The sequence below is a fragment of the Trachypithecus francoisi genome, unplaced genomic scaffold (genome assembly GCF_009764315.1).
Source record: "Trachypithecus francoisi isolate TF-2019V2 unplaced genomic scaffold, Tfra_2.0 Lachesis_group5, whole genome shotgun sequence".
Taxonomy (NCBI): Eukaryota; Metazoa; Chordata; class Mammalia; order Primates; family Cercopithecidae; genus Trachypithecus; species Trachypithecus francoisi.
Window position 1 is genome coordinate 135105373 of NW_022681470.1, and position 26135 is coordinate 135131507.

The following is a 26135-nucleotide window of genomic DNA, read 5'->3' on the forward strand; positions in this document are numbered from 1 at the left end:
TATATTTTTATACCCATGAGTCAACCTCGCCTCATCATCTCCTTCTCTTCCCACTGTCTGACAACTATCGTTCTACATTCTAACTCCATGAGATCAACATGTTTTAGCTCCCACATATGAGTGAGAACATGCAGTATTTGACTTTCTGCACCTGGCTTACTTCACTTAGCATCATGACCCCCAGTCTCATCCTTGTTGCAGCAACTGGCAGGATTTCATTCTGAATAGCATTCCTTTGTTTAGGCACCACATTTTCTTATACATTCATCTAGTGATGAACACTTAGGTAGATTCCATATCTTGGATATTGTGAATAGTGCTGTAATAAACATGGAAGTACAGATATTTCTTTGATATATGGATTTCCAGGCTGGGCATGGTGGCTCACACCTGTAATCCCAGCACTTTGGGAGGCCGAGGTGGGTGGATGACCTGAGGTCAAGAGTTTGAAACCAGCCTGGCTAACATGGCAAAACCCCGTCTCTACTAAAAAGACAAAAATCAGCTGGGTGTGGTGGCATGTGCCAATCCCAGCTACTCAAGAGGCTGAGGCAGGAGACTCACTTGAACCTGGGAGGCAGGGGCTGCAGTGAGCCGAGATCACACCATTTCACTCCAGCCTGGGTGACAGAGCAAGATTCCATCTCAAGAAAACCAAAACAACCACCACCACCAGCACCACCACCAACAATAACCAAAAACAAAAATGATATACTGATTTCCTTTCTTTTGAATATATACCTAACAGTGGGATTACTGGATCATAGGGTAGATCTAATTTAATTCTTAACTCCATGAAGTGGCTATGACTATTATACTCATTTTACAAATACGGAGACTGAGGCACCGAAATAATAAGTGAACTAATGTCAGAAGATGTATGCAATGGGCTTGCAAGTGCTAACTATGAAATCTCAGGAGAATGTTTCTTGAGTGAATCAGTGAATGAATGAATGAATGAGTAACTGAATACGATATTATGGATAATTAATATAGGAGCGTCTTTGATACACGAGAATGGAAACATTTTTATTATATTTTCTTTTTCTTTTTTGTTTTTCTTATTTCATTCCTTGGAAGCACTTTTAATGGCTCCAGAAAAACAGCTAAGATGGCTGCGTAGGAAACTTTTGAGAGATACTAGAAGCTAAGAGAAGGTCAGCTTTTATTAGGAAGGTGAAAGAGCCTCAGAATTTGGTTCTAGAAGAGAGAGGAAGACATGCTCTTCCTCTTAGCGGTTGAGAGAGACACAGGAATTGATTGGCAGGATGCTTTAAGTGAATGAACCGTCTTCACCACACTGTCCCCGTTTACACCGCTAAAGTACTTCCTTTGAGAGCTCTGCCTGCCTCCTTCCCTGTTCCCCATCTCAGATGCTCCGGGGCATTGCTAAGCCTCTAGTTCCCTGGGTCCCGTCTTCCCTGGGTGATGGAGGTTCAACTCAACTTCAGGGATGGAAGGAGAGGTGGTCTTGGGCATAAGTCCTCTGAAAGTCGAACTCCCTGCTTCCTGGAACATTTGAGCAGTAGGTAACAGGTGTAAGGGGGCATATTTACTATCATTCTCAGAGGTTGAATTCTCATGAATCCTCATTAAATTAGTCACTCCGTTCTAACTCTATTCTCCGGGCAATTTCATTCCCATGAGTGAGGGAGCCAAAATAGAAAGAAACTTTTTTTTTTTTTTTTTTTTTTTGCTAGTTTTGTATTCTTGGGAGCAGCTTGGATAATAGGTATGGGAATGCTTTCCTCTGGGGCTCTTTGCTTACGATATTCTTTTCTGCCTGGTGTGGCTTCCATTGTCTATTGTCCTCCCCCATGATAGTTTCCTCAACATTTTATTTTTTAATTTTTATTTATTTAGTTTTGAGTCTCGCTCTGTCGCCCAGGCTGGAGTGCAGTGGCATGATCGTGGCTCACTGCAACCTCCACCTCCCGGGTTCAAGCAACTCTTCTGCCTCAGCCTCCTGAGTAGCTGGGACTACAGGCACCTACCACTATGCTAGGCTAATTTTTGTACTTTTAGTAGAGACGGGGTTTTGCCATGTTGGCCAGGCTGGTCTCAAACTCCTGATGTCAAGTGATCCACCAGCCTCAGCCTCCCAAAGTGTTGGGATTACAGGCATTAGCCACCACGCCCAGCCTCCTCAACATTTTAGATGGAGTTTCTTTGTGCATGAGCAGGCAGGTTCTGTCTTTTTTTTTTTTTTCTTTTTAAAAGACCCTGTGAGTCCTGACCAACTGAACTTGGAGTTGTGGACAGGGACCACACACAACTCCGAACAAAACCATTCCAGTGACTTTGCCACAAGTTCTATTCTTACTATTGAAGGTACAATATAGAGAAATTTCCAGGCATGCAAAGTGAAGCAAGATGAGAGGTGGCTTGCTTGGCTGCCCAGGCAGGACCCTGCAGGTATCTACACTTTTACAGGTTCAAAACAAGTTCATTGGATGCTCTTTGTTATTACACTCCAGCGGATATAGACCATCTTTAACAATTCACAAAGGATCTTTTTTTTTTTTTTGGTAGAGATGGGGTCTTGCTATGTTGACCAGGCTGGTCTCAAACACCTTGTGGCAGGTCAGGTCCCACTAGTGCAGGCCTCTGTAACAACTGTGTCAGCACTGACTGAGTGGTTAAGTTAAATATTAATAACTGATAGAGCCAGTGCCTTTATACAAAGGCTGGAATGTTTAAAAAAAAAAAAAAAGCCTAGCCAGAGTTTTGCCTAGGCCTTTCCTGGGCACTGAAACATGAGAAGATAATGAAGGAATTCTTAACAGGACCCATTTAGGATTAAACAAGTTTTATTGGGGGTCTGAAGAAACTCCCCAGGTCTCCACAAACAAGTTTATTGGAGGTCTGAAGGAACTCCCTCAACCTCCATGATTTATTGGGAGATAAGATAAGGGTAATTATCCCAGCATCTGGACCCATTTAGATTCAGTAAATTTACTGAGGCTCCCGAGGAAGGTCTTCAGGACTCAGATTTTAGTTATAGATTAAAAGAAGTTAATCAGGAGGCCGAGGCAGGAGAATCGCTGGAACCCAGGAGATGGAGGTTGCAGTGAGCTGAGATCGTGCCACTGTACTCCAGCCTGGGTGACAGAGAGACACTCTGTCTCAAAAACAACAATAAGAAAACAAACAAACAAAAAACCCTGAGAGACAGAGAAGGAAGAATCAATTAGATCTAAAAGGAAAAATAATCTAACAAGCTCACATAGTCCCTGAGAGACCACAAGGAAGAAAAAGTTTCCCTAGTTTTGAAAAATTTCCAACTCCTGTTATATCCCTGAGGCCCAGCAAAATTCAGAAAAGACAAAGGGAAATTTACCAAATATCAAACATGGTGATATCTTTTCCGTGTCAAGACACTGATATGTTGAGAACCGTTATGGAAAAAAATGAGCAAATGATATAAACCAACTATTCAAAAAGGAAATAAAAAGGAACCTCTGGGCCAGCTCATTTGTTGTGTCTGGGTCTGTCCTGTGCATTGTACGATGTTTATCAGCTTCCCTGTTCTCTACTGACCCTCCCCAGCATGACAGCCAAACCAGTCATTGCTCAATGTCCCACAGAGGACAAAATTACCCCTGGATGAGAACCAATTTTTAACATAAAAATCACAAAATTTTCCATAGCATTTATCAACTGAGAAAGGAAAGGGGAAGACAAGCTTAAAAAAAACAAAACAAAAACCTATAGTGAAATATAAAAAGCACATGTGTTATGCATAGCATACTACTCATCCCTTGTGTAAACACTGTATGAATAGGTATGTGTGCATTTGGAAAGAGAAGGTTTATGAGAAACTAAAATGTTATGGAGAAAAGAATATAAGTGAGGATGCTATTAGGTTAAGAATAGTTATTTCACTTTATGGCTGCATAGTATTCCATGGTGTATGTCCTTTGCAGGGACATCAATAAAGCTGGAAACCATTATCCTCAGCAAACTAACATAGGAACAGAAAATCAAACACCACATGTTCTCTTTTATCAGTGGGAGCTGAACAATGAGAACACATGGACACAGGGAGGGGAACAACACACACTGGGGCCTGTTGGGTCGTGGGGTGGCGGGAGGGAGAGCATTAGGAAAAGTAGCTAATATGCGCTGAGCTTGATACCTAGGTGATGGGTTGATAGGTGCAGCAAACCATCATGGCATACATTTACTACGTAACAAACTACACATCCTGCACATGTACCCCAGAAATAAAAATTAAAATTAAAAAAGAATAGTTATTTCAAAACAGCTGTATGAAACAACATAGAAGGAAAGTCTGAAAAAACCTTATAGAAAAATATGACAATAATAATTTACTGATGTGAAAGTGTACCACTAATTCATGGTGAAATTACCTCTTCTTGGAAATGGAAGAAAATCATAGGAAAATGTTTAAAATGTGGGGAGGAAACAGTACTAAGGTTATAATTTCATCTTCTATAAACATATAAAGCTTCAAATGTTTAGGAGAGATAAAGAGATGCTAAGGAATGATTTTCAAATAAGGACCAAAGTGATGTAACTTCTTCAAATAGATTGAATGGAAAATGTCAAAAGACACGATAAGAAAGGGCAGAGGTATGAAAAGAAGCTGGAAACATATATGTAAAAGGAGATTTATTTAGTGAAATGATACGGAACAACTTTCTACACTTTTAAAGCAATGAGGGGAAAACAATATAACCAATGGACGAATTTGGCTACTTAAGATTTATAAACTTTCACAAAACCCCCTCAGATACATCGATCCTTACATAAAAGAAGTAAATGACAGATCCCAAAATTGAGGAAAGCTCCAGTTCTTATGTTGTAAAGAATGCAATCAGGCCGTGCATGGTGGCCTATGCCTGTAATCCCAGCACTTTGGGAGGCGGAGGCGGGCGGGTCACCTGACATCAGGAGTTCGAGACCAGCCTGGCTAACATGGGGAAAGTCCGTCTCCACTAAAAATGCAAAAATTAGCCAGGCATTGTGCCAGGTGCCTGTAATCCCAGCGGATCAGGAGTCTGAGGCAGGACAGTCGCTTGAACCTGGAAGGCCAAGGTTGCAGTGAGTCGAGATGGCACCACCACTGTATTCCAGTATGGGCAACAAAGGGAGATTCCATCTCAAAAAAAAAAAAAAAAAAAAAGTGCAGTCGAAAAACAGGGACAAAAACAAGGCAAACCATTCATATAATAGCAACAAACTTGGGCAGACAATTTGCAATAGAGTAGCAAATGGCTAACAAACACAAATATATATTCAGTGTCACTAGTATGAACATAATTGCGAAGTAAAAGTCATTAGTACACACCATTTTTCACTTCTTACGTACATTTTAAAGTTTCATTTGATTGGCCGACTGCGGTGGCTCACACCTGTAATCCCAGCACTTTGAGAGGCCGAGGCACACTCTCGAGGGTGGATCACGAGGTCAGGAGATCGAGACCTGGCAAACATGGTGAAACCCCATCTCTACTAAAAATACAAAAAAATTAGCCGGGCGTGGTGGTGGGCACCTATAGTCCCAGCTACTTGGGAGCCTGAGACAGGAGAATGGTATGAACCCAGGGGGCAGAGCTTGCAGTGAGTGGAGATCACGCCACTGCACTCCAGCCAGGTGACAGAGTGAGACTCTGTCTCAAAAAAATAAAAAAATAAAAAAATAAAAATTCATTTGATTACCCAAACAAGAGACGATCCTACAAAATGCATGCCTCATGAACTGCTGAGGTCAGATAGCGTGCAGAAGGAATTCATTGGTCTAGATCTTTCTCATCAATATGAAAACATACTCAAACATGCCTCTTTTTAAAAATCACAAAAGAAATACCATCACATCAGTGTGTACCCTCCACAGCCAATGTCCTGTTTCTCTTTGGTATTTAATTGCAAACATCCTTGGGTACATGTTCTCCTTTTGTTGGAACCCCTTCAAAACCCCCAGTTCCTGGGCCAGGAATGGTGGCTCATGCCTGTAATCCCAGCACGTTGGGAGGCTGAGACGGGCAGATCACTAGAGGTCTGCAGTTCGAGGCCAGCCTGGCCTATATGGAGAAACCCCTTGTTTGCTAAAAATACAAACATTAGCTGGGTATGCTGGTGCACACTTGTAATCTCAGCTACTCGGGAGGCTGAGGCAGGAGAATCACTTGAACCCGGGAGGCGGAGGCTGCAGTGAGCCAAGATTGAGCCACAACACTCCAGCCTGGGTGACAGAGTGAGACTCCGTCTCAAAAAACAAAACAAAACAAAACAAAACAAAAACACAAAAAGCACTTTCTCCTCTAATTGGTCTTCATTGCCACTACTTTCTGTATTGTAACTTTCATTGCTGAGCTCAACATTCACTTATATTTTTGAAATCATAAAAAAAGGAGCAATTAATTAATCACGTAATCAAGCAAACAACCCCACAATCTCTCCACTCCGGATGAGGCCGGATTTCCTCTCAGGTGACTTCGGGTTCATAGTCACAGTTTCCATTCTCCCTGACCATCTGCCGTAGTACATACTGGGCTCCTGGACTCACCTTGCTGGGTTTTCTGAAAGGAAGGTCTCCGTGCAGAAGTGAGAATTCCTCTGTCGATGGTTGGTGGTGGAGAATGAAGTTCTGTCCCTAGAGAAGAAAGGAGGAAAAGGTAGAGCATCAGTACCTGAGCCAGATTTAGGGCCCCAAAAGGAAACCATGTCCCATCTAGCCCAAAGCAGCATGTGCTGGGGGACAGTAGCAGAGGAGAAATTTACAGCTTTGTCCATCTGCTCATTAGGCAAAACTTCCTCTTGTTATTCCAGCCCTGAGCACATCATGTCCCTGTGAGACATTGCTCTGCACAGAACTTTATTTTTTCTTGCACTGTCTGTATCCAAGACACCAGATTAAAAGAGAAGTGAATCCAGTCTTATTACTTCTTCACCATGGACTTGCTTTGCCTTCCAGAAATGTAATCCATTAACACTTTATCCCAATCCTGGGGGAAGGGGAATGTTTTCTCCACAGTCTAAACTGAGGAGCCTGTGTTTGACTAGATCCTTTGGATCTGCAGAGCATTGACTGTGATGAGAACACAGACATTGATATCTCCAGAGAATGACTCTTCCCCTCTTCAACAAGGGAGTGAAATGTATTATCTTGATAGAAAACCATGAGTTCTGTATTGCTTTGCTTCATGATTGTTTTGCCAAAACAATATAATTTTACATATTCTCTCAACCATACATCTCTACATACACAAAAAATTAAATGTTATTAGTAAAGTCAGAAAAATAAAAAACAAATCCCTCCAATCCAATGTTTGAAAGAATGCAATCAAAATAATAAAAAACCACTCATGAGAATCCAGAACATAAAGCACAGAACTTGCACAATTTTCCATGGAGAAAATGAAATACTAGCAGACCCTCAGATCGAGTATACTCAGCCTCAACAGAAAGCGAGCCTTAAAACCTAGACAATGGGTTGATAGGTGCAGCAAACCACCACGGCACATGTATACCTATGTAACAAACCTACACGTTGAGCACATGTATCCCAGAACTTAAAGTAAAATAAATAAATAAATAAGAATGTCATGACAAGTCAAAACTCTTTAGTGCTCCCATTTTGACCTATCAAGTAACATTTATTTTATTCATGTGAATATTTAACAAGAGAGAATATACTGTGAAAGGTCTGTCTTGTGAAGTACTCTTGTGAGGTATTATTTGTAAGCAACCCGTTGGTCTAGATCTTTCTAATAAATACAGAAACATGTTCAAATACCCTCATCTTAATTTTAAAAATAAGCCCTCAATTCATTGCCCATCCATCCACACCTAACATCCTACATTCTACATTCCTACTTCTCTTTTTGTTTGTTTGTTTGTTTTTGAAAAGGGGTTAGAGGATTGACACAGTGTCTCACGCCTGTAATCCCAGCACTTTGGGGAGCCGAGGTGGGTGGATCACTTGAGGTCAGGAGTTCGAGACCAACCAGAGGAACATGGTGAAATCCCGTCTCTACTAAAACTGCAAAAATTAGCTGGGCGTGGTGGCGTGCCCTTGTAGTCCCAGCTACTCGGGAGGCTGAGGCAAGAGAATTGCTTGAACCTGGGAGGCGGAGGTTGCAGTGAGCCAAGATCATGCCACTGCGCTCTAGCCTGGGAGACAGAGAGACTCAGCCCCGAAGGAAAAAAAAAAAAAAAAAATATATATATATATATATATAAATAGAAAGAAAGAAGAAGGCTGGGCGTGGTGACTGTCCCAGCTGTGGCACAATCATGGTTCCATTGCAGCCTCAATTCCCAGGCTTGAGTGATCCTCCCTCCTTATTTTTTAATTTTTTTTAGAGATGAGATCTCACTATGTTGCCCCGGCTGGTCTCAAACTCCTGGGCTCAAGTGAGCCTCCTGCCTCAGCCTCCCAAAGTGCTGGGATTATAGGCATGAGCCATCGCACCTGGCCAGATTACTTTGTTTGAGCCTGTGGGTCCAGCTGTCCCTGAAGCCAACATATCTTAGACTTTTCAGTGACACAAACCAATAAATTATCATTATTTTTTCTTTAAGTCAGTTGGGGTTTGGATTTTTTACTTGCAACTAGAATAGTCTTCAACAATTGACCACCTCTCCCTCCTTCCTTTGCTCCCTCCCTTCCTTCTTCTCTCCCTCCCTCCTTCCTTGTTTCTTTCTTTTTTCTCTCTCTTGAGACAGAGTCTCGCTCTGTTGCCCAGGCTGAAGTACAGTGGCATGATCTCAGCTCACTGCAACCTCCGCCTCCCAGGTTCAAGCGATTCTCCTGCTTCAGACTCACGAGTAGCTGGGATAACAGGCATGCGCCACCACGCCCAGCTAATTTTTGTATTTTTAGTAGAGACGGGGTTTTACCATGTTGGCCAGCCTGGTCTCGAACCTCTGACCTCAGTTGATCCACCCACCTCGACTTCCCAAAGTGCTGGGATTACTGGCCTGAGCCACTGCATCCAGCCGAGAAACATTAATTGAGCACCTGTGGTGTGCCTGGCCCTGTTTTAGGGGCTGAGGATACAGCAGTGAACAAGACAGAAAAACCCCTGCCCTCGTGGGGCTGCCACTCTATGTAAATTCCTGAATTAAAATATTCGAAGGTGATGTGCTATAGAGAAAAATAAAACAGAGGGGAAAGGTTAGAAAGGAACCGGGGGAAGGAAGCTGACGTTTTAAATGGGGCTTGGTCAGGGAAGGCCTCACTAAGGAGGTGACCTCTGAGCAAATATGTGAGGCAGACAAGAGTGAGAGGGGCCACGTGAGGTGGCTCATGACTGTAATCCCAGCACTTTGGGAGGCTGAAACAGGAGGATCGCTTGAGCTCAGGAGTTCAAGACCAGCCTGGCCAACATAGCAAGACCCCGTCTCTATAAAAAAATAAGAAAAATCAGCTGGGTGTGGTGGCGTGCACCTGTAGTCCCAGCTACTTGGGAGGCTGAGGCAGGTAGATCATTTGAACCAAGGAATTCGCGGTTACAGTGAGCTATGATTGCACCACTGCACTCCAGCCTGGGCAACAGAATGAGACACCATTGAAAAAAAAAATAAAAGAGAGAGAGAGAAAGGAAAAAAAAAAAAGAGAAACAGTGAGAGTGAGACTCTCTGGGGGAGGCTGGGCGCAGTGGCTCAGGCTTGTAATCCCAGCACTTTGGGGGGCTGAGACGGGCAGATCACTTGAGGTCAGGAGTTCGAGACCAGACCGACCAACATAGTGAAACCCCATCACTACTAAAAATACAAAAATTATTTGGGTGTGGTGATGCACACTTGTAGTCCCAGCTTCTCGGGAAGCTGAGGCAGGAGAATGGCTTGAACCCAGGAGGCGGAGGTTATGCTGAGCCAAGATCATGTCACACTGCACTCCAGCCTGGGCGACAAAGCAAGACTCTGTCTCAAAAAACAAAATAATTGAAAGATAAAAAAACATTCTGAGGGAAAGGTGTTCCAGGTGAAGAGAACAGCGCATGCAAAGGCCCTGAGGCTGGACTGGGCCTGGCATATTTATTTGAGTAACAGTGAGGAAGCTGGTGTGGCTGGAGCCAAGTGAATGAGAGGAAGAGAGCTGGAGGTGACAGGGCAAATCACACAGCGAAGCCTTGTGGGCCTTGGGGAAGACTGGATTTTACTGGGGGAGGTGGGAGCCATAGAGGGTTCTGGGGGAGAGGAAGAGCTTGGTCTGAACAGATTCAGGTGTTTACAGGAAGAAAAGATGGCCACACCAACAAAACAGCTGTCACAGATACAGGAAGAGATTTTATATCTCCCTGCGGTTGGTTTTGTTGCCTTTTCCCACGACTCACGGGGAGAGGCACCAGTGGGGCGAGGAGCTGGGAGGACAGGCCACCCCAGAGTTCCCCGTCCCAGGAGTCAGGGAGCCCCCACCCCCACCATGTCCCAGGACACACTCGGGCAGGGCTGCCAGGAGTGTTGTGTTTTGCCCTCTCTAGCTGGGTGGAAATGGGGTGTGGCTGGGGTGGCCAGGAGGGAAGCTGGGTCCTGGAGAGGCAGGACCTGTGAAGGCATCAGAGAAGGGGGTACCCCCTCTGAGAAGGCAAAAGGGTCTTGCTGTCTCCTTTCTCTATTTGAGTATCAAAGCTCTGCTCAAGCCCGAAGCTAAAGGGAAGGTCAAGGGTGTGGGGGCGTCAGGCTGTGGGTGGCTTGGTTTGGTCACAGTTGCGATTGCACTGCCGATAAGGACCCTCGAGGCTGGACGTCAGCCCGGCCAGGGTTGGGCAACATCCTGTTGGGGAAGTCTCTTCTAGTTACCGTTTTTGCTTCTCCAGCCCTGCCCTGACCCTAGTGGGAGAGGGGAGTACACGCTGGGGAGGCAGGGGAGCACACGCTGAATGCTCGCGTTACCAGAAACAGAAATAATCCCTTTTAAATTTTCCCAAGAATAGGATATACACATGCAAAAAATAATAATAATTAAAGAACTTAGACCCTACCTCATAATCATACACAAAAAGTAACTATAAACGAGGCCAGTTGTGGTGCCTCACACCCGTAATCCCAGCACTTTGGGAGGCCAAGGTGAGGGGATCACCTGAGGTCAGGAGTTTGAGACCAGCATGACCAATATGGTGAAACCCTATCTATACTAAAAATACAAAAAAAAAAAAAAAAAAATAGCTGGCATGGTAGCACGCGCCTGTAATCCCGGCTACTCAGGAGCCTGAGGCAGGAGAGTTGCTTGAACTCGGGAGGTGGAGGTTGCAGTGAGCTGAGATCGCGCCACTGCACTCCAGCCTGGACAACAGAGTGAGACTCCATCTCAAAAAATAAAAATAAACATAAACATAAGTATCCGTTTGAGTGTCTGCCTTCAGTTTTCTCAGGTTATACCCAGGAACAGAATGGCTGGATCACAGGGTCACTCTGCATGTAACTTTTTGAGGAGCCGCAAACTGCTTTCTATGCTTGGAAAGAAGTGCAAGGGAGAGCTCCAGCCGAGGCACAGAGCCCTGAGGATGGATGGATTCTCACCAACGCTTTCCCGTCGCTTCTTTCCGGGACTGGCTGGGACCGGCAGTGCCATCCGTGGCCCTATTTCTCGGGAACCACAAGCCCACAACAGAAGAGGCCCAGAGGCATGAGGAGGGGTTGACCCGGGTGGGCACCCAGCCTAAATAAGCCCCCTTCCTCCCCTGCCCTTCCCCACCCATCCAAAGTCAAGGGAAGGATTCTGAGACCTCCGTCCTCCCAGTGCCCCCCAGACGCTTGACCCCATCCTTTTCGGGACATCGGCACCACCCAGCTCAGACGCCTTTGCAAAATGGGGAAGACACTGAGAGCTGCAAGAAGTGACAAAAATGCCACCAAGTGTCACACAGCATTCCTAGCTCGGGGCTTTTTGTTGGCTCCCACCAGTTCCCCACCCCCACAGCCACCCGCCCCCTCACCTGAGCTGTTCCCCTCCCCCACCTCACTCTCTCCTTTGCTTTCTCTAAACGCTTCTCCTTAAAACCTTTAAACATTTTAAAATTCTTTTTAAAATATTTGTATAGAGCCTCAGGTTTATAGAATCCATGAAACAGTATAATTCTTTGGACCATCGGTCTATCCATGGTCAACTTTATTTTACTTATTTTCTGAGACAGTCTCACTCTGTGGCCCAGGCTGGAGTGCAGTGGCGAGATCATAGCTCACTGCAACCTTGAACTCCTGGGCTCAAGAGATCCTCCCGCCTCAGCCCTTTGAGTAACTGGGATTACAGGCACACGCCACCGCTCCTGGCTAATTTTTGCATTTTTTTGTAGAGACAGGGTTTTACCATATTGCCCAGGCTGGTCTCGAACTCCCGGCTTGGCCTCCCAAAGTGCTGAGATCACAGGTATAAGCCACTCTCCCTGGCTGATTTTATCTTCCTTGATAGAAACTCTTTTCAGAATTCTCTTTGTTTTTGCTTTGGTCTCTGATAAAATCACATCTGCATATAACCACAAAACTACAATACCTGCGTTACATGGCATTATGTTAAACAGCCATCATTTTGGCTGGGCGCAGTGATTGATGCCCGTCTCTACTAAAAATACAAAAAAAATTAGCCAGGTATGGTGGTGGGTGCTTGTAATCCCACCTACTTGGGAGGCTGAGGCAGGAGAATGGCTTGAACCCGGGGGGGCGGAGGTTGCAGTGAGCTGAGATTGTGCCACTGCACTCCAGTCTGTAGACAGAGCAAGAGACTCAAAAACAAAACAAAACAAAAAGCCATCATTTTAGGAAACATTTGCATGTGGAAACTTCTATGCAAATTGTTCACAATTTGCAGGAATAAAGAATTTTGCTTTGCAAAAAAAAAAAGTAAATTTAAAAATAAAAGAGAAGGAAGGCACATGCAGGAGCCTCCTTCGTCACCAAGAAATGAGACATGACCTTGTTCCCATGCTCCCATCTTTATCTTGCTGATTACCACCACCCCGAATATTCTTTGCCCCTTATTTCTTTGCTCAGTTAACTCATTTTTTACCTTATTTATTTTTGAGACAGGGTCTTGCTCTGTCACCCAGGCTGGAGTGCAGTGGCATGATCACACACAGCTTACTGCCACCTCAAATTCCTGGCCTCAAGCCACCCTCCCACTTCAGCCTCCTGAGTAGCTGGGACTACAGGTGCGAGTCACTACGCCTGGCAAATTTTTTATTTTTGTTTTTGTGGAGATGAGGGTCTCACTATGCTGCCCAGGAAGGTCTCAAACTCCTGGGCTCAAGCGATCCTCCTGCCTTGGCATCCTCAAGTAGCTGAGATTATGGGCATGAGCCACTGCACCTGGCCCAGCCTTGTTTATTTTTATTTATTTATTTATGTTTATGTATTTTTTTATTTTATTTTGTTTTATTTTATTTAGACTGAGTCTCGCTCTTGTCTCTCAGGCTGGAGCGTAGTGGCACAATCTCAGCTCACTGTAACCTCTGCCTTTGGGGTTCAAGCAATTCTCCTGCTTCAGCCTCCCAAGTAGCTGGGATTACAGGCATGCAACCACCACATCTGGCTAATTTTTGTACTTTTAGTAGAGACCGGGTTTCGCCATATTGGCCAGGCTGGTCTTGAACTCCTGACCTCAGGTGATCTGCCCGCCTCGGCCTCTCAAAGTGGTGGAATTACAAGCATGAGCCACTGCACCTGGCTGCTTTGTTTATTTTTCAAAGTCTTCTTGCATATGTTTGTATCCTGAAACCAAATCTCATTTTATTATCTGTGTCTGAGCTTTTTCGCAAGGTGGCTTTTTCCTGTGGGGCTTTGGAGACTTTTTCTGCTCAAGATTCTACTAGGGAATCTGTCTCACTGCAATTTAAGACTTCCCCCCCTCCCCCAACTTCATTCAGAAAGGGGTGTGGCTGGGCCTGGTGGTATGCACCTGTAATCCCAGCATTTTGGGAGGCTGAGGCAGGCGGTTCATTTGAGGGTCAGGAGATCGAGACCAGCCTGGCCAATGTGGTGAACGTGGTGAAACCCCATCTTTACTAAAAGTACAAAAATTAGCTGGGCGTGGTAGCGTGTGCCTGTAATCCCAGCTACAGAGCAAGATTCCATCCCCCTTGCCAAAAAAAAAAGTAAAAAATTAGCCAGGCATGGCAGCATGTGCCTGTAGTCCCAGCTACTTGGGAGGCTGAGGCAGGAGGATCTCATGAGCCCAGGATGTGCAGGCTGCCTTAAACCATAACTGTGCCACTGTGCTCCAGCCTGGGTAACAGAGACCCCGTCTCTAAAACAATAATAATAATAAATTATACTAATATAATTAATAATACCATTATTATTATTGCTTGGAAAATCTTGAGTTGATTCTTTTTTTTTGAAACGGAGTCTCGCTCTATCGCCCAGGCTGGAGTGCAATGACGCGATCTCAGCTCACTGCAACCTACATCTCCTGGGCTCAAGCAATTCTCCTGCCTCAGCCTCCCAAGTAGCTGGGATTACAGGCAATCTTGGGTTACTTCTGAGTTGAGCAACCTGAGGCCAGAGGCCCGAAACCCCCAGGTGCCAGTTCCCCTTTTGACAGATGAGGACCATGTTCCCATCCCCCATCATTGCAGAACAAAAGTCATGAGGTTGTCCAGAAGCTGCAAAATAGGTCAGCCGGACTGAGACTTCAGGACAAAGAGAAGGTGGAGAAATATAGACAGACACCCCGGCAGGGACCAGATCAGCAAGGCTGAAGGAGGCTTCCCTTAACTGGGCGGCAGTGGAGTGGCAGGAGTACTAATTTGCATGGTTTACCATATGGGGACCCACTCAGTACAGGCTCTGTGCTCGTGCTCTGCAGAGAACAAGACAAAAGTCACTCAGGGGCCTGAGAGCCTAATGCGGCTCGAGGGCAGATGGTTGCAAGGGAAGAAGAGAGATGGTGAGAAGTACTGGAGAGACTCAAGAAAGCCTCGGGGCGGCCGGGCGCGGTGGCTCAAGCCTGTAATCCCAGCACTTTGGGAGGCCGAGACGGGCGGATCACGAGGTCAGGAGATCGAGACCATCCTGGCTAACACGGTGAAACCCCGTCTCTACTAAAAAAATAGAAAAAACTAGCCGGGCGAGGTGGCGGGCGCCTGTAGTCCCAGCTACTCGGGAGGCTGAGGCAGGAGAATGGCGTGAACCCGGGAGGCTCAGCTTGCAGCCTGGGCAACAGAGCGAGACTCCGTCTCAAAAAAAAAAAAAAGAAAGAAAGAAAAAAGAAAGCCTCGGGGCATGGTGACTCACGCCTGTAATCCCAGCACGTTGGGAGGCTGAGGCGGGTGGATCGTTTGAGGACAGGAGTTCGAGACCAACCTGGCCAACATGGTGAAACTCTGTCTCTACTAAATATACAAAAAACTAGCTAGGCATGGTGGTTGCATGCCTCTAATCCCAGCTACTTGGGAGGCTGAGGCAGAAGAATCACTTGAACCTGGGAGGCAGAGCTTGCAGTGAGCTGAGATCACACCACTGCACTCCAGCAACCTAGGTGACAGAGTGAGACTTCATCTGGAAAAAAAAAAAAAAAAAGCCAGGAAGGGTTTTGGAGTGCTGAGGATGGGAGGAGTTTACATTTTGGATGAGGCATGTAGGTCAAAATATGTTTCAGCCAAAAGCTGAAGAGAGAAGGGAGCGAACCCTGAGGTTATTCAGGGTAAGAGTGTTTCAGGGTCAGGCACAGTGGCTCATGCCTGTAATCCCAGGACTTTGGGAGTCTGAGGCGGGTGGATCACAAGTTCAGGAGTTCAAGACCAAATACAAAAATTAGCTAGATGCTGTGGCATGTGCCAATAATCCCAGCTACTAGGGAGGCTGAGACAGGAGAATTGCTTGAACCCAGGAGGCAGAGGTTGCAGTGAGACGAGATAGCATCACTGCACTCCAGCCTGGGTGACAGAGCAAGACTCTGTCTCAGAAAAAAAAAAATAAATAAATAATAAAAATAAATAAAATAAAAATTTAAAAAGGATGTTTCAGGCCGGGTATGGTGGCTCAAGCCTGTAATCCCAGCACTTTTGGGACACCAAGGCTTGCAGATCACTTGAGGCCAGAAGTTCGAGACCAGCCTGACCAACATAGCGAAACTCTGTCTCTACCAAAAATACAAAAATCAGCCGGGCATGGTGGCTTGCACCTGTAATTCCAGCTAATTGGGAGGCTGAGACAGGAGAACCTCTTGAACCCAGGAGTCAAAATAAATAAATGAATGAATAAATCTATAATAAAATGAAATAAAAATACAAAAATTAGCCAGGTGTGGTGGTGGGCATCTGTAGTCCCAGGTACTTGGGAGGCTGAGGCAGGAGAATCGCTTGAACCCGGGAGGTGGAGGTTGCAGTGAACTGAGATGGCGCTCTTGCACTCCAACCTGGGCAACAGCAGACTCTGTCTCTAACATAAAGTACAATAAAAGAAAATAATGTCAATGATCTCTATGAAGGGGTGTAGGGACAACCCCTGGCATCAGGAAGCGCCTCCTGCCTCCCTGAGATTCTGCAGATGCCAGCTGTCTGACCTACCCGTCTGATTTGCAGAGAGGGGACGTTGAGCCCTGGGGTTCTAGCTGGAGTTTCTGGCTTTCTGAGAAAAAAAAGGCAAAATCCCTCCAGAGCTGGTCTGGCCTCTCTCCTTCCAGCTTCTGCTGATGTTCATTCCCCTCCCCAACAGCCCGTGGCCACCCCCACAGGAGCCCGGGACAGGAAGGGGTAAATTCTAGGACTGGGGATGTTTGGTTACTCCCAGGACAATAGTTCTCTGACTTCGGTCATTAGTGACTTTTTTTTCCCCATTGCTGCAATCTCCCCCTTTGAACAATTGAACCATATTTTCCTTAGCATTCATCACTTCTGCATCTTGAATTTATTCATGTAACAAGGAGACTTGATTTCGGCATCCTCATTGAAAATCCCTCCTCATTGCCCCAAATAGTAGGGAAACCTAAAAATAAATATGAATATAAGGAACAGAAAACCGAGTCCTTGAATTCTGGCTGGACACAGACGCCTGCTAAGCCTCAGGGCCACGGAGGCGCAAAGACATGTTAGCGCCCATAGAGACTCTCTCCTGGGCTCATCACAGGGACTCTAGGGCTGGGCTGCCCGCCTGTGGATCTTCTCAGCTGGGTCAGTCATTTGTGCCTCAGTTTCCTCCTCTGTCAAATGGGAATTGCAGATGTTTTGAGGAGTAAATGAGTTAAAATAGATTAAAAAAAAAAAAAACACTTAGGACCTGGTGCAAATTAAGTGCTCCATAAATAATAGCATTTTCTTGGCAGCATGGCAAGATCTCGTTTCTACCAAAAAAAAAAAAAAAAAAACTTAAGGAAAAAACTAGCCAGGCATGATGGTGCACAGCTGTAGTCCCAGCTCCTCAGGAGGCTGAGGCAGGAGAATCGCTTGAACCCGGAGGTGGAGGTTGCAGTGAACTGAGATGGCGCTCTTGCACTCCAACCTGGGCAACAGCAGACTCTGTCTCTAACATAAAGTACAATAAAAGAAAATAATGTCAATGATCTCTATGAAGGGGTGTAGGGACAACCCCTGCATCAGGAAGCGCCTCCTGCCTCCCTGAGATTCTGCAGATGCCAGCTGTCTGACCTACCCGTCTGATTTGCAGAGAGGGGACGTTGAGCCCTGGGGTTCTAGCTGGAGTTTCTGGCTTTCTGAGAAAAAAAAGGCAAAATCCCTCCAGAGCTGGTCTGGCCTCTCTCCTTCCAGCTTCTGCTGATGTTCATTCCCCTCCCCAACAGCCCGTGGCCACCCCCACAGGAGCCCGGGACAGGAAGGGGTAAATTCTAGGACTGGGGATGTTTGGTTACTCCCAGGACAATAGTTCTCTGACTTCGGTCATTAGTGACTTTTTTTTCCCCATTGCTGCAATCTCCCCCTTTGAACAATTGAACCATATTTTCCTTAGCATTCATCACTTCTGCATCTTGAATTTATCATGTAACAAGGAGACTTGATTTCGGCATCCTCATTGAAAATCCCTCCTCATTGCCCCAAATAGTAGGGAAACCTAAAAATAAATATGAATATAAGGAACAGAAAACCGAGTCCTTGAATTCTGGCTGGACACAGACGCCTGCTAAGCCTCAGGGCCACGGAGGCGCAAAGACATGTTAGCGCCCATAGAGACTCTCTCCTGGGCTCATCACAGGGACTCTAGGGCTGGGCTGCCCGCCTGTGGATCTTCTCAGCTGGGTCAGTCATTTGTGCCTCAGTTTCCTCCTCTGTCAAATGGGAATTGCAGATGTTTTGAGGAGTAATGAGTTAAAATAGATTAAAAAAAAAAAAAACACTTAGGACCTGGTGCAAATTAAGTGCTCCATAAATAATAGCATTTTCTTGGCAGCATGGCAAGATCTCGTTTCTACCAAAAAAAAAAAAAAAAAAAACTTAAGGAAAAAACTAGCCAGGCATGATGGTGCACAGCTGTAGTCCCAGCTCCTCAGGAGGCTGAGGCAGGAGGACCCCTTGAACCCTGGAGTTTGAGGCTGCAGTGAGCTGTGATGGTGCCACTGCACTCCAGCCTGGGTGACAGAGTAAGATCTCTTAAAAAATATATAACGTTTGTTTGTTTTTAGACATTTTCGCTCTTGTTGCCCAGGCTGGAGTGCAAGGGCAGGATCTCGGCTCACCACAACCTCCGCCTCCTGGGTTCTATCAATCCTCCTGCCTCAGCCTCCCGAGTAGCTGGGATTACAGGCATATACCACCACACCCGGCTAATTTTGTATTTTTAATAGAGACGGGGTTTCTCCATGTTGGTCGGGCTGGTCTCGAACTCTTGTCCTCAGGTGATCCGCCCACCTCAGCCTCCCAAAGTGCTGGGATTACAGGCGTGAGCCACCACACCCAGCCAAAAAATAACATTTAAAAAAATTATTAGGTAGCTCGAGAGACAAGCTAATCATGTGATTTATCCAAAAAGGAAAGAACCCGCCTATCACATGATTCTCTGTTGATTAACGAAGTGCCCAGGGGCCTCTGAAATATAAATTTCCCACAGGGGAAACTGACTGAGAAAGACCAGAAAGATCCGGGAGGGGGGGGATCTGCTCTGTGCAGTGAAACTTCTCTTCTTGGCACCTGCCTGGCATGGGAAGGGGCCCTTCTTCCTTCCTGGTCTCCTATGTGGACACTGTAATGCCTCAGTTTTCTTGCTTTCTGTCTTTTTGTTTTTGACACAGGATCTCACTCCATCACCCAAGCTGGAGTGCAGTGGCACCATCCCAGCTCAAACTCCCCAGCTCGGGTGATCCTCCCTGCCGCAGCCTCCTGAGTAGTAGTAGCTGGGACCACAGATGTCTGCCACCAGCCTGGATAATTTTTTTTTTTTTTTTTTTTTTTTTTTTGTAGAAACAGAGTTTTGCCATGTTGCCCAGGCTGGTCTCAAACTCCTGAGCTCAAGCGATCCTCTTGCCTCAGCCTCCCAGAATGCTGGGATCACAGGTGTGAGCCTCTGCACCTGGCCTGTTTCCTCATCTGCAAAACATCAGGGGAAGATACTGCCAGCTGGCGCGCAGGCTCTGCCAACTCTGGCATGCCAAAGCTCTGGGCACAGGGCGAGCCCCACCAAAGTGGGAGCCCAGAGCTATTTCTGACAAGGCCCTGCGTGCCTGCCCAGGGAAGAGCCAAGTGGCCCTGAGTGAGACCAGCCCGCCCGGCTGTCACACCTTCCCCTCCAGAGCAGCCAGCCCCAAACACAGAGGCCAGAGGGTTGGTCAGAGCCACATGGTGGAAACTCCAGCGGAGGGTTTTTGAAGGCAGGTTGCACTTCATTCTTGCTGAGGGAGTGCAGTGTGTGTGTGTGTGTGTGTGTGTGTGTGTGTGTGTTTGCAGTGCCTCTGGGTCTGTGTTTTTATTGCACGTTCTTGCTGGCTTCCAGCTGCCCCGCCAGTTCCGGGGAGGGTCCTGGGCCAGCGGCTGTCCGCCCCACCTCCTTCATAAAATCCTGTCCTCCGGGGACAGTCCGCACAGCTGCCCAGGCTGAGGAGACGGGGCAGCCCGCAGAGCTGCCCAGCCTGGGGAGACAGGACAGCCCTGTCCCACTCACTCTTTCCCCTGCCGCTCCTGCCGGCAGCTCGAACCATGGGAGGCCGCGTCTTTCTCGGTAAGTACTTCGGGGCCCCGCTGGGAGGGGCAAGGAAGCTCCAGCTGTACCCTTGGCTGCGTCTGAGAAACGGGAGGCGCCGCTGGTGGCTGTGGGGCCTGCGACGGAGGAAGCCACATGGTCAAGCAGGCACGCTCGGCACATGGGGAGAGGGGCTGGTTGTGCTTGGATACCCCCACACCCCGGCAGGAACTCCAGGGTGCGCTCGGAGCCTGCTACTCTGCCGGAGGTATCCTCAAGCTTTCTACTGGAGCCAGTTTGGCATCTGCTCCCTAAGAGGGGAAACTGAGGCACGGGGGAAGGAAAGGGGCAAAAAATGAATGCTGGGACCCCAGAGCCACTGCTCTTAATATAGCGCATAGAAAGACATGGGCGGGGCGGCAGGGGGCTGGGGGAGGCGGGGAAAATAGAGGCCAGGACTTCTCCTCTGCAGGTACCCCAGCTTCTCCCTCTCTTTCGCTCTCTCTCTCTGTCTCTCTCTCTTCTTCTGTCTCTCTTTCAGTCTATCTCTCTAATCTCTGTTTTCTCTCCACCTCTGCCTCTTTGTCTCTCTCTCTCTCTGGTGAACAGCAAGGAGATCCCTAGGTCCCCATGTCTAAAGCCGCTGATGATCTGAGGGGGGTCCCCCAGGACATGCCTTGGGAAGGGGAACGCTGGGCGTTGCAGCTCCACATGCACCGCAACAGGCGGTCACAGCGTTTTCCTGTGGGAGGGGCGCCCAGGGGGTGAAATATCACCACTGGGTTTCAGGATGGGCCTGAACGCTGGGCACTGCAGCTCCACATGCACCGCAACAGGCGGTCACAGCGTTTTCCTGTGGGAGGGGCGCCCAGGGGGTGAAATATCACCACTGGGTTTCAGGATGGGCCTGAACGCTGGGCACTGCAGCTCCACATGCACCGCAACAGGCGGTCACAGCGTTTTCCTGTGGGAGGGGCGCCCAGGGGGTGAAATATCACCACTGGGTTTCAGGATGGGCCGCCAGGGCTGGTGGCGGTTGTGATTGTGGTGTGTGTGCCCCTGTGTCTCTGAAGAAGCATGCGGGTCCAGGGCATCTTAGAGCCTGGGGGATCCAGCACTGTCATTTTTTTTTTTTTTTTTTTTTTTCTGAGACAGAGTCTTGCTCTGTCACCCAGCTGGTGTGCAGTGTGCAGTGGGGCAATCTCAGCTTGCTGCAACTTCTGCCTCCTGGGTTCAAGCGATTCTCCTGCCTCAATCTCCCAAGTAGTTGGGTAACAAGAGCCTGCCACCATGCCCAGCTAATGTTTTGTATTTTTAGTAGAGACGGGGTTTCACCATATTGGGCAGGCTGGTCTCGAACTCCCGACCTCAGGTGATCTGCCCACCTCGGCCTCCCAAAGTGCTGGGATCACAGGCCTGAGCCACCATGCCTGACCATGCCTTCATTTTTACCTAAAGAAATGAAGATGGCAGTAAATGCTCAGGCACACCAGACACCCCCAAGTCAGAAGAGCGGCAGCTGGAGCTGGGACCCCCACCAGGCTCATGGCCCTTCCCTACTTCTCAGTTCCTCCCCAAGCTGAGCTCGGGATGCTGAGGCGGGAGGATCACTTGAGGCCAGGAGTTCAAGATCAGCCTGGGCAACAAGCAAGACTCTGTCTCTAAAATAATTTTTAAAATTATTTTTAATTTTTTTGGCCAGGCGTGATGGCTCACGCCTGTAATCCCAGCACTTTGAGAGGTCAATGCAGGCAGATCACCTGAGGTTAGGAGTTCGAGACCAGCCTGGCCAACATGGTGAAACCCCATCTCTACTTAAAAAATACAAAAATTAGCTGGACGTGGTGGCTCATGCCTGTAATCCCAGCTACTCAGGAGGCTGAGGCAGTACAACCGCTTGAACCCGGAAGGTGGAGGTTGCAGTGGGCCAAGACTGTACCACTGCATTCCAGCCTGGATGACAAAGGGAGACTCAGTCTCAAAAAAACAATAAATAATAAAAATAAATAAATTATTTTAAAAATTTTGAGCTGGGAGCTCAAATTTTTGAGCTGTAATCCCAGCACTTTGGGAGGCCAAGGCCAGCAGATCACCTGAAGTCAGGAGTTCAAGACCAGCCTGGCCAATATGGTGAAACCCCATCTGTACTAAAAATACAAAAAATTAGCCAGGCATGGTGGTGGGTGCCTGTAATCCCAGCTATTTGGGAGGTTGAGGCAGGAGAATTGCTTGAACCCAGGAGGTAGAGATTGCAGTTAGCTGAGATCACAGCATTGCAGTTCAGCCTGGGTGACAGAGCAAGAGAAAGAAAGGAAAGAAAGAAGAAAGAAAGAAAGAAAGAAAGAAGAAAGAAAGAAAGAAAGAGAAAGAAAGAAGAAAGAAGAAAGGAAGGAAGGAAGGAAAGAAGGAAGGAAGGAAGGAAGGAAGGGGAAAAGGAAAAGGAAAAGGGAAAGGGAAAGGGAAAGGGAAAGGGAAAGGGAAAGGGAAAGGGAAAGGGAAAGGGAAAGGGAAAGGGAAAGGGAAAGGGAAAGGGAAAGGGAAAGGGAAAGGGAAAGGGAAAGGGAAAGGGAAAGGGAAAGGGAAAGGGAAAGGGAGAAGGAAGGAAGGAAGGAAAGAAGGAAGGAAGAAGGAAAGAAAGAAAAAGAAAGAAAGAAAGAGAAAATTTAAAATATGGTGGTGCACACCTGTGGTCCCAGGTACTCGGGAGGCTGAGGCAGGAGGATCGCTTGAGCCTAGGAATCGGAGGCTGCAGTGAGCTATGATTGCACCACTGCACCTCAGGCTGGGTGACCGAGCGAGACCCTGTGTCAAACAAAACAAAACAAAACCCACCCCTATGGGGACAGGCTGACAGACTCTTTGGCTTTGAGCATCCGAGTGGGACATGACATCTGCCCACTCTGTTTGAACGACAGGCAGGATCTCAGTCTGAGAGGGGTCAGAATCCTCCTCCCCAAAATGCATCACCTTTACGCCTCCTTTCCCACCCTGGGATTCCCTCTGACCCCCTTTCCTTTCTCTGTTGCAGCATTCGGTGTCTGGCTGACTCTGCTGGGAGCCGAAACCCAGGACTCCGGGGGTGAGTCTGCTGGGAAGCAGAAAGCACAGTCTACAGCCAGAGTCTGGGGAGGGCCCTGGACCCCCGCCCATCCCCCTTCATCCCAGGGAAAGAGAGGCCTCGTGCACGGGAAACTCAGCGCCCTGCCCCATCTCCCTCAGTGCCCCCTTTTTGTGTATCCCCTTGCCCCTCACCTTCTGACTGTGCTCCCTGCTCTTGCAGACTGTGCCCGGTGGTGCCCTGAGAACTCCTCGTGTGTCAGCGCCACCGCCTGTCGCTGCAATCCAGGGTTCAGCTCTTCATCTGAGATCTTCACCTCCCCCACAGAGATTTGTGATGGTACAGAGGCTTGAGGGCAGCGCAGGGTACATCGAGATTATGAGGCATTGCCCAGTGCCGGCGGGGGGACAGGGGTTGTTGTTAGGGGCCACAGCCTCACATTCCAGACTATCATCATGGACAGAGAAAAGACAAAGAGGGCAGGCGTGGTGGCTCCCACCTGTAATCCCAGCACTTTGGGAGGCTGAGGCGGGTGGATCACTTGAGGCCAGGAGTTCAAGACCAGCCTGGGCAACATGACGAGACCCTGCCTCTACAAAAAATACACAAAATAGCCGGGCAGCTACTCAGAAGTCTGAGTCCCAGCTACTCAGAAGACTGAGGCAGGAGGATTGTTGGAGCCCAGGGGTTTGAGGCTACAGTGAGCTATGATTGCACCACTGCACTCTAGCCTGGGCAACAGAGTGAGATCCTGTCTCAGGGAAAAGAAAGAAACAAAGAAAGAGGCCGGGCGCGGTGGCTCACGCCTGTAATTCCACCATTTTGGGAGGTCACGGTGGGCGGATCACTTGAGGTCAGGAGTTCCCGACCAACCTGGCCAATGTGGTGAAACCCCATCTCTACACTAAAAACACAAAACATTAGCCTGGTGTGGTGGTGGTCCCCTGTAATCCCAGCTACTCAGGAGCCTGAGGCAGGAGAATAACTTGAACTTGGGAGACGGAGTTTGCAGTGAGCCGAGATCACGCCACTGCACTCCAGTCTGGGCGACGAGAGCGAGACTCTATCTCAAAAAAAAAAAAGAGAAAGAGAGAAGGAGAGAAAGAAAAGAGAAGAAAAGAGAAAGAAAGAGAGGGAGGGAGGGAGAGAAAGAGAAAAGGAAAGGAGGGAGGGAGGGAGGGAGGAAGGAAGGAAGGAAGGAAGGAAGGAAGGAAGGAAAAAATATGAAGGGGGAGAAGAAAGAAGTGAATAGGCATGGCTTCCTGGAGAGAGAGAAGCTGGGTGCTCAGGAATCTGGAGTCTGTGCCTCAGTTTACCCTTAAGACTGGGGAGGGGGTACATTCTGGCCATGGGTTTTTTTCTCCCTTATTTTTCTTTTTTATTTTGAGATGGAGTCTCACTCTGTTGCCCAGGGTGGGGAGTGCAGTGGCCCAATCTCGGCTCACTGCAACCTCCACCTTCCAGGTTCAAGCGATTCTCCTGCCTCAGCCTCCTGAGTAGCTGGGATTACAGGCATGCACCACCACACCTGGCTAATTTTTGTATTTTTAGTAGAGATGGGGTTTCATCATGTTGGACAGGCTGGTCTCGAACTCCTGACCTCTGGTGATCTGCCGCCCTCAGCCTCCCAAAGTGCTGGGATTACAGATGTGAGCCACTGCACCTGGCCACCATGGGGTTTAAATTTCTACAAAAAGTCTGAGGAGAGGGATGTGGAGCTTCCTGTCCATCCCCCACCTCAGCTCTGTTCACTGTGTCCAAATCTAGGATGCCAGCCAGAGAACTGAGACCAAGTGTGGTCTTCAGGAATGGCTTGCTCCAGCTGCAGCACAGCCTGTGCAGTGCAACTTAGGATTCTTTCCAAAAGATACTAAGCAACAGGCCCCATGATGGGGAGTCAGGACGGGGGTCTCTGCCCTGATGGAACTCACATCTTTGGGAGGTGACTCCCTGTCCTGTTGTGTTCCAGACATCAATGAGTGTGAGTCACCATCGAAAGTGTCTTGTGGAAAATTCTCGGACTGCAGGAACACGGAAGGGAGCTACCACTGCGTGTGCAACCCGGGGTATGAGCTTGTTTCTGGGGCAAAAACATTCAAGAATGAGAGCGAGAACACATGTCAAGGTAAGAACCACCCCACATCCTCTGACTCTTCATCTGTGAGGTTTGGGGTCACCAGAGCCATTCTGGCAGCATCCAGAGAGCAGGGCCTTGGTTATAGGGTCAGTGCCTGGGGTCTGAGATGGGACAGGTGTGCATGTACCTACCCCACCACCCCAGAGAGGCAGAGTGATGTGAGGATTAAGGGCTGACTTTGGGACCAGCTGCCTAGGACAGATCCTGAAAACCAAGTGTATGACATTGGCCAGGATACTTATTCAGAAACTTCTGTCCACATGTGAGAGGTGATAACATTATCATGCTTGTAATTCCAGTGCTTTGGGAGGCTGAGGCGGAAGGATCTCTTGAGGCCAGGAGTTCAAGACCAGCCCATAGCAACATAACAGACCCCACCCCTATAAAAGGGGAGACCAAGGCAGGTAGATTGTTTGAGCCCAGGGGTTCCAGACCAACATAGGCAAGCGGGTGAAATCCTATCTCTACAAAAAATACCAAAAAAAAAAAAAAAATTAATTAATTAGCCAGGGGTAGTGGCCTGTGCCTGTAGTCCCAGCTACTCAGGAGGCTGAGGTGGGAGGGTTGCTTGAGCCTGGGAGGTCAAGGCTGCAGTGAGCCATGATCAAGCCACTACACTCCAGCCTGAGTGACAGGGCAAGATCCTGTCTCTAAAAAAAAAAAAAAGAAGAAAGAAAAAGTCAAGCCAAAGCTTTCTTAGAGGCAGGATTTTAAAAAATTAAAAACATTCAATAAAAAAAGAGGCCGGGCGCAGTAGCTCAAGCCTGTAATCCCAGCACTTTGGGAGGCCGAGACGGGCGGATCACGAGGTCAGGAGATGGATACCATCCTGGCTAACACGGTGAAACCCCGTCTCTACTAAAAAAAATACAAAAAACTAGCCGGGCGAGGTGGCGGGCGCCTGTAGTC

At 47.7% G+C, this 26135-nt stretch overlaps 1 protein-coding gene across 11 annotated transcripts in view; it reads left to right on the forward strand.

The window, feature by feature from the left end:
- The first annotated feature begins 19669 nt into the window (after positions 1-19669).
- The window catches only part of ADGRE2 (adhesion G protein-coupled receptor E2), a 61495-nt gene continuing 55029 nt past the window's right edge, over positions 19670-26135 (forward strand). For 3 of the 11 annotated variants that reach the window (XM_033198377.1, XM_033198368.1, XM_033198369.1), the window contains exons 1-4: positions 19888-20070; positions 23060-23110; positions 23312-23428; positions 25059-25214. In XM_033198377.1, the coding sequence (XP_033054268.1) occupies positions 20049-20070; positions 23060-23110; positions 23312-23428; positions 25059-25214 (346 nt within the window). In that variant the 5' untranslated portion in view covers positions 19888-20048. Of the gene's footprint in view, positions 20071-23059; positions 23111-23311; positions 23429-25058; positions 25215-26135 lie in introns of all 11 variants that reach the window. The other 8 variants (XM_033198378.1, XM_033198375.1, XM_033198374.1 and 5 more) reach the window with 4 other exon arrangements.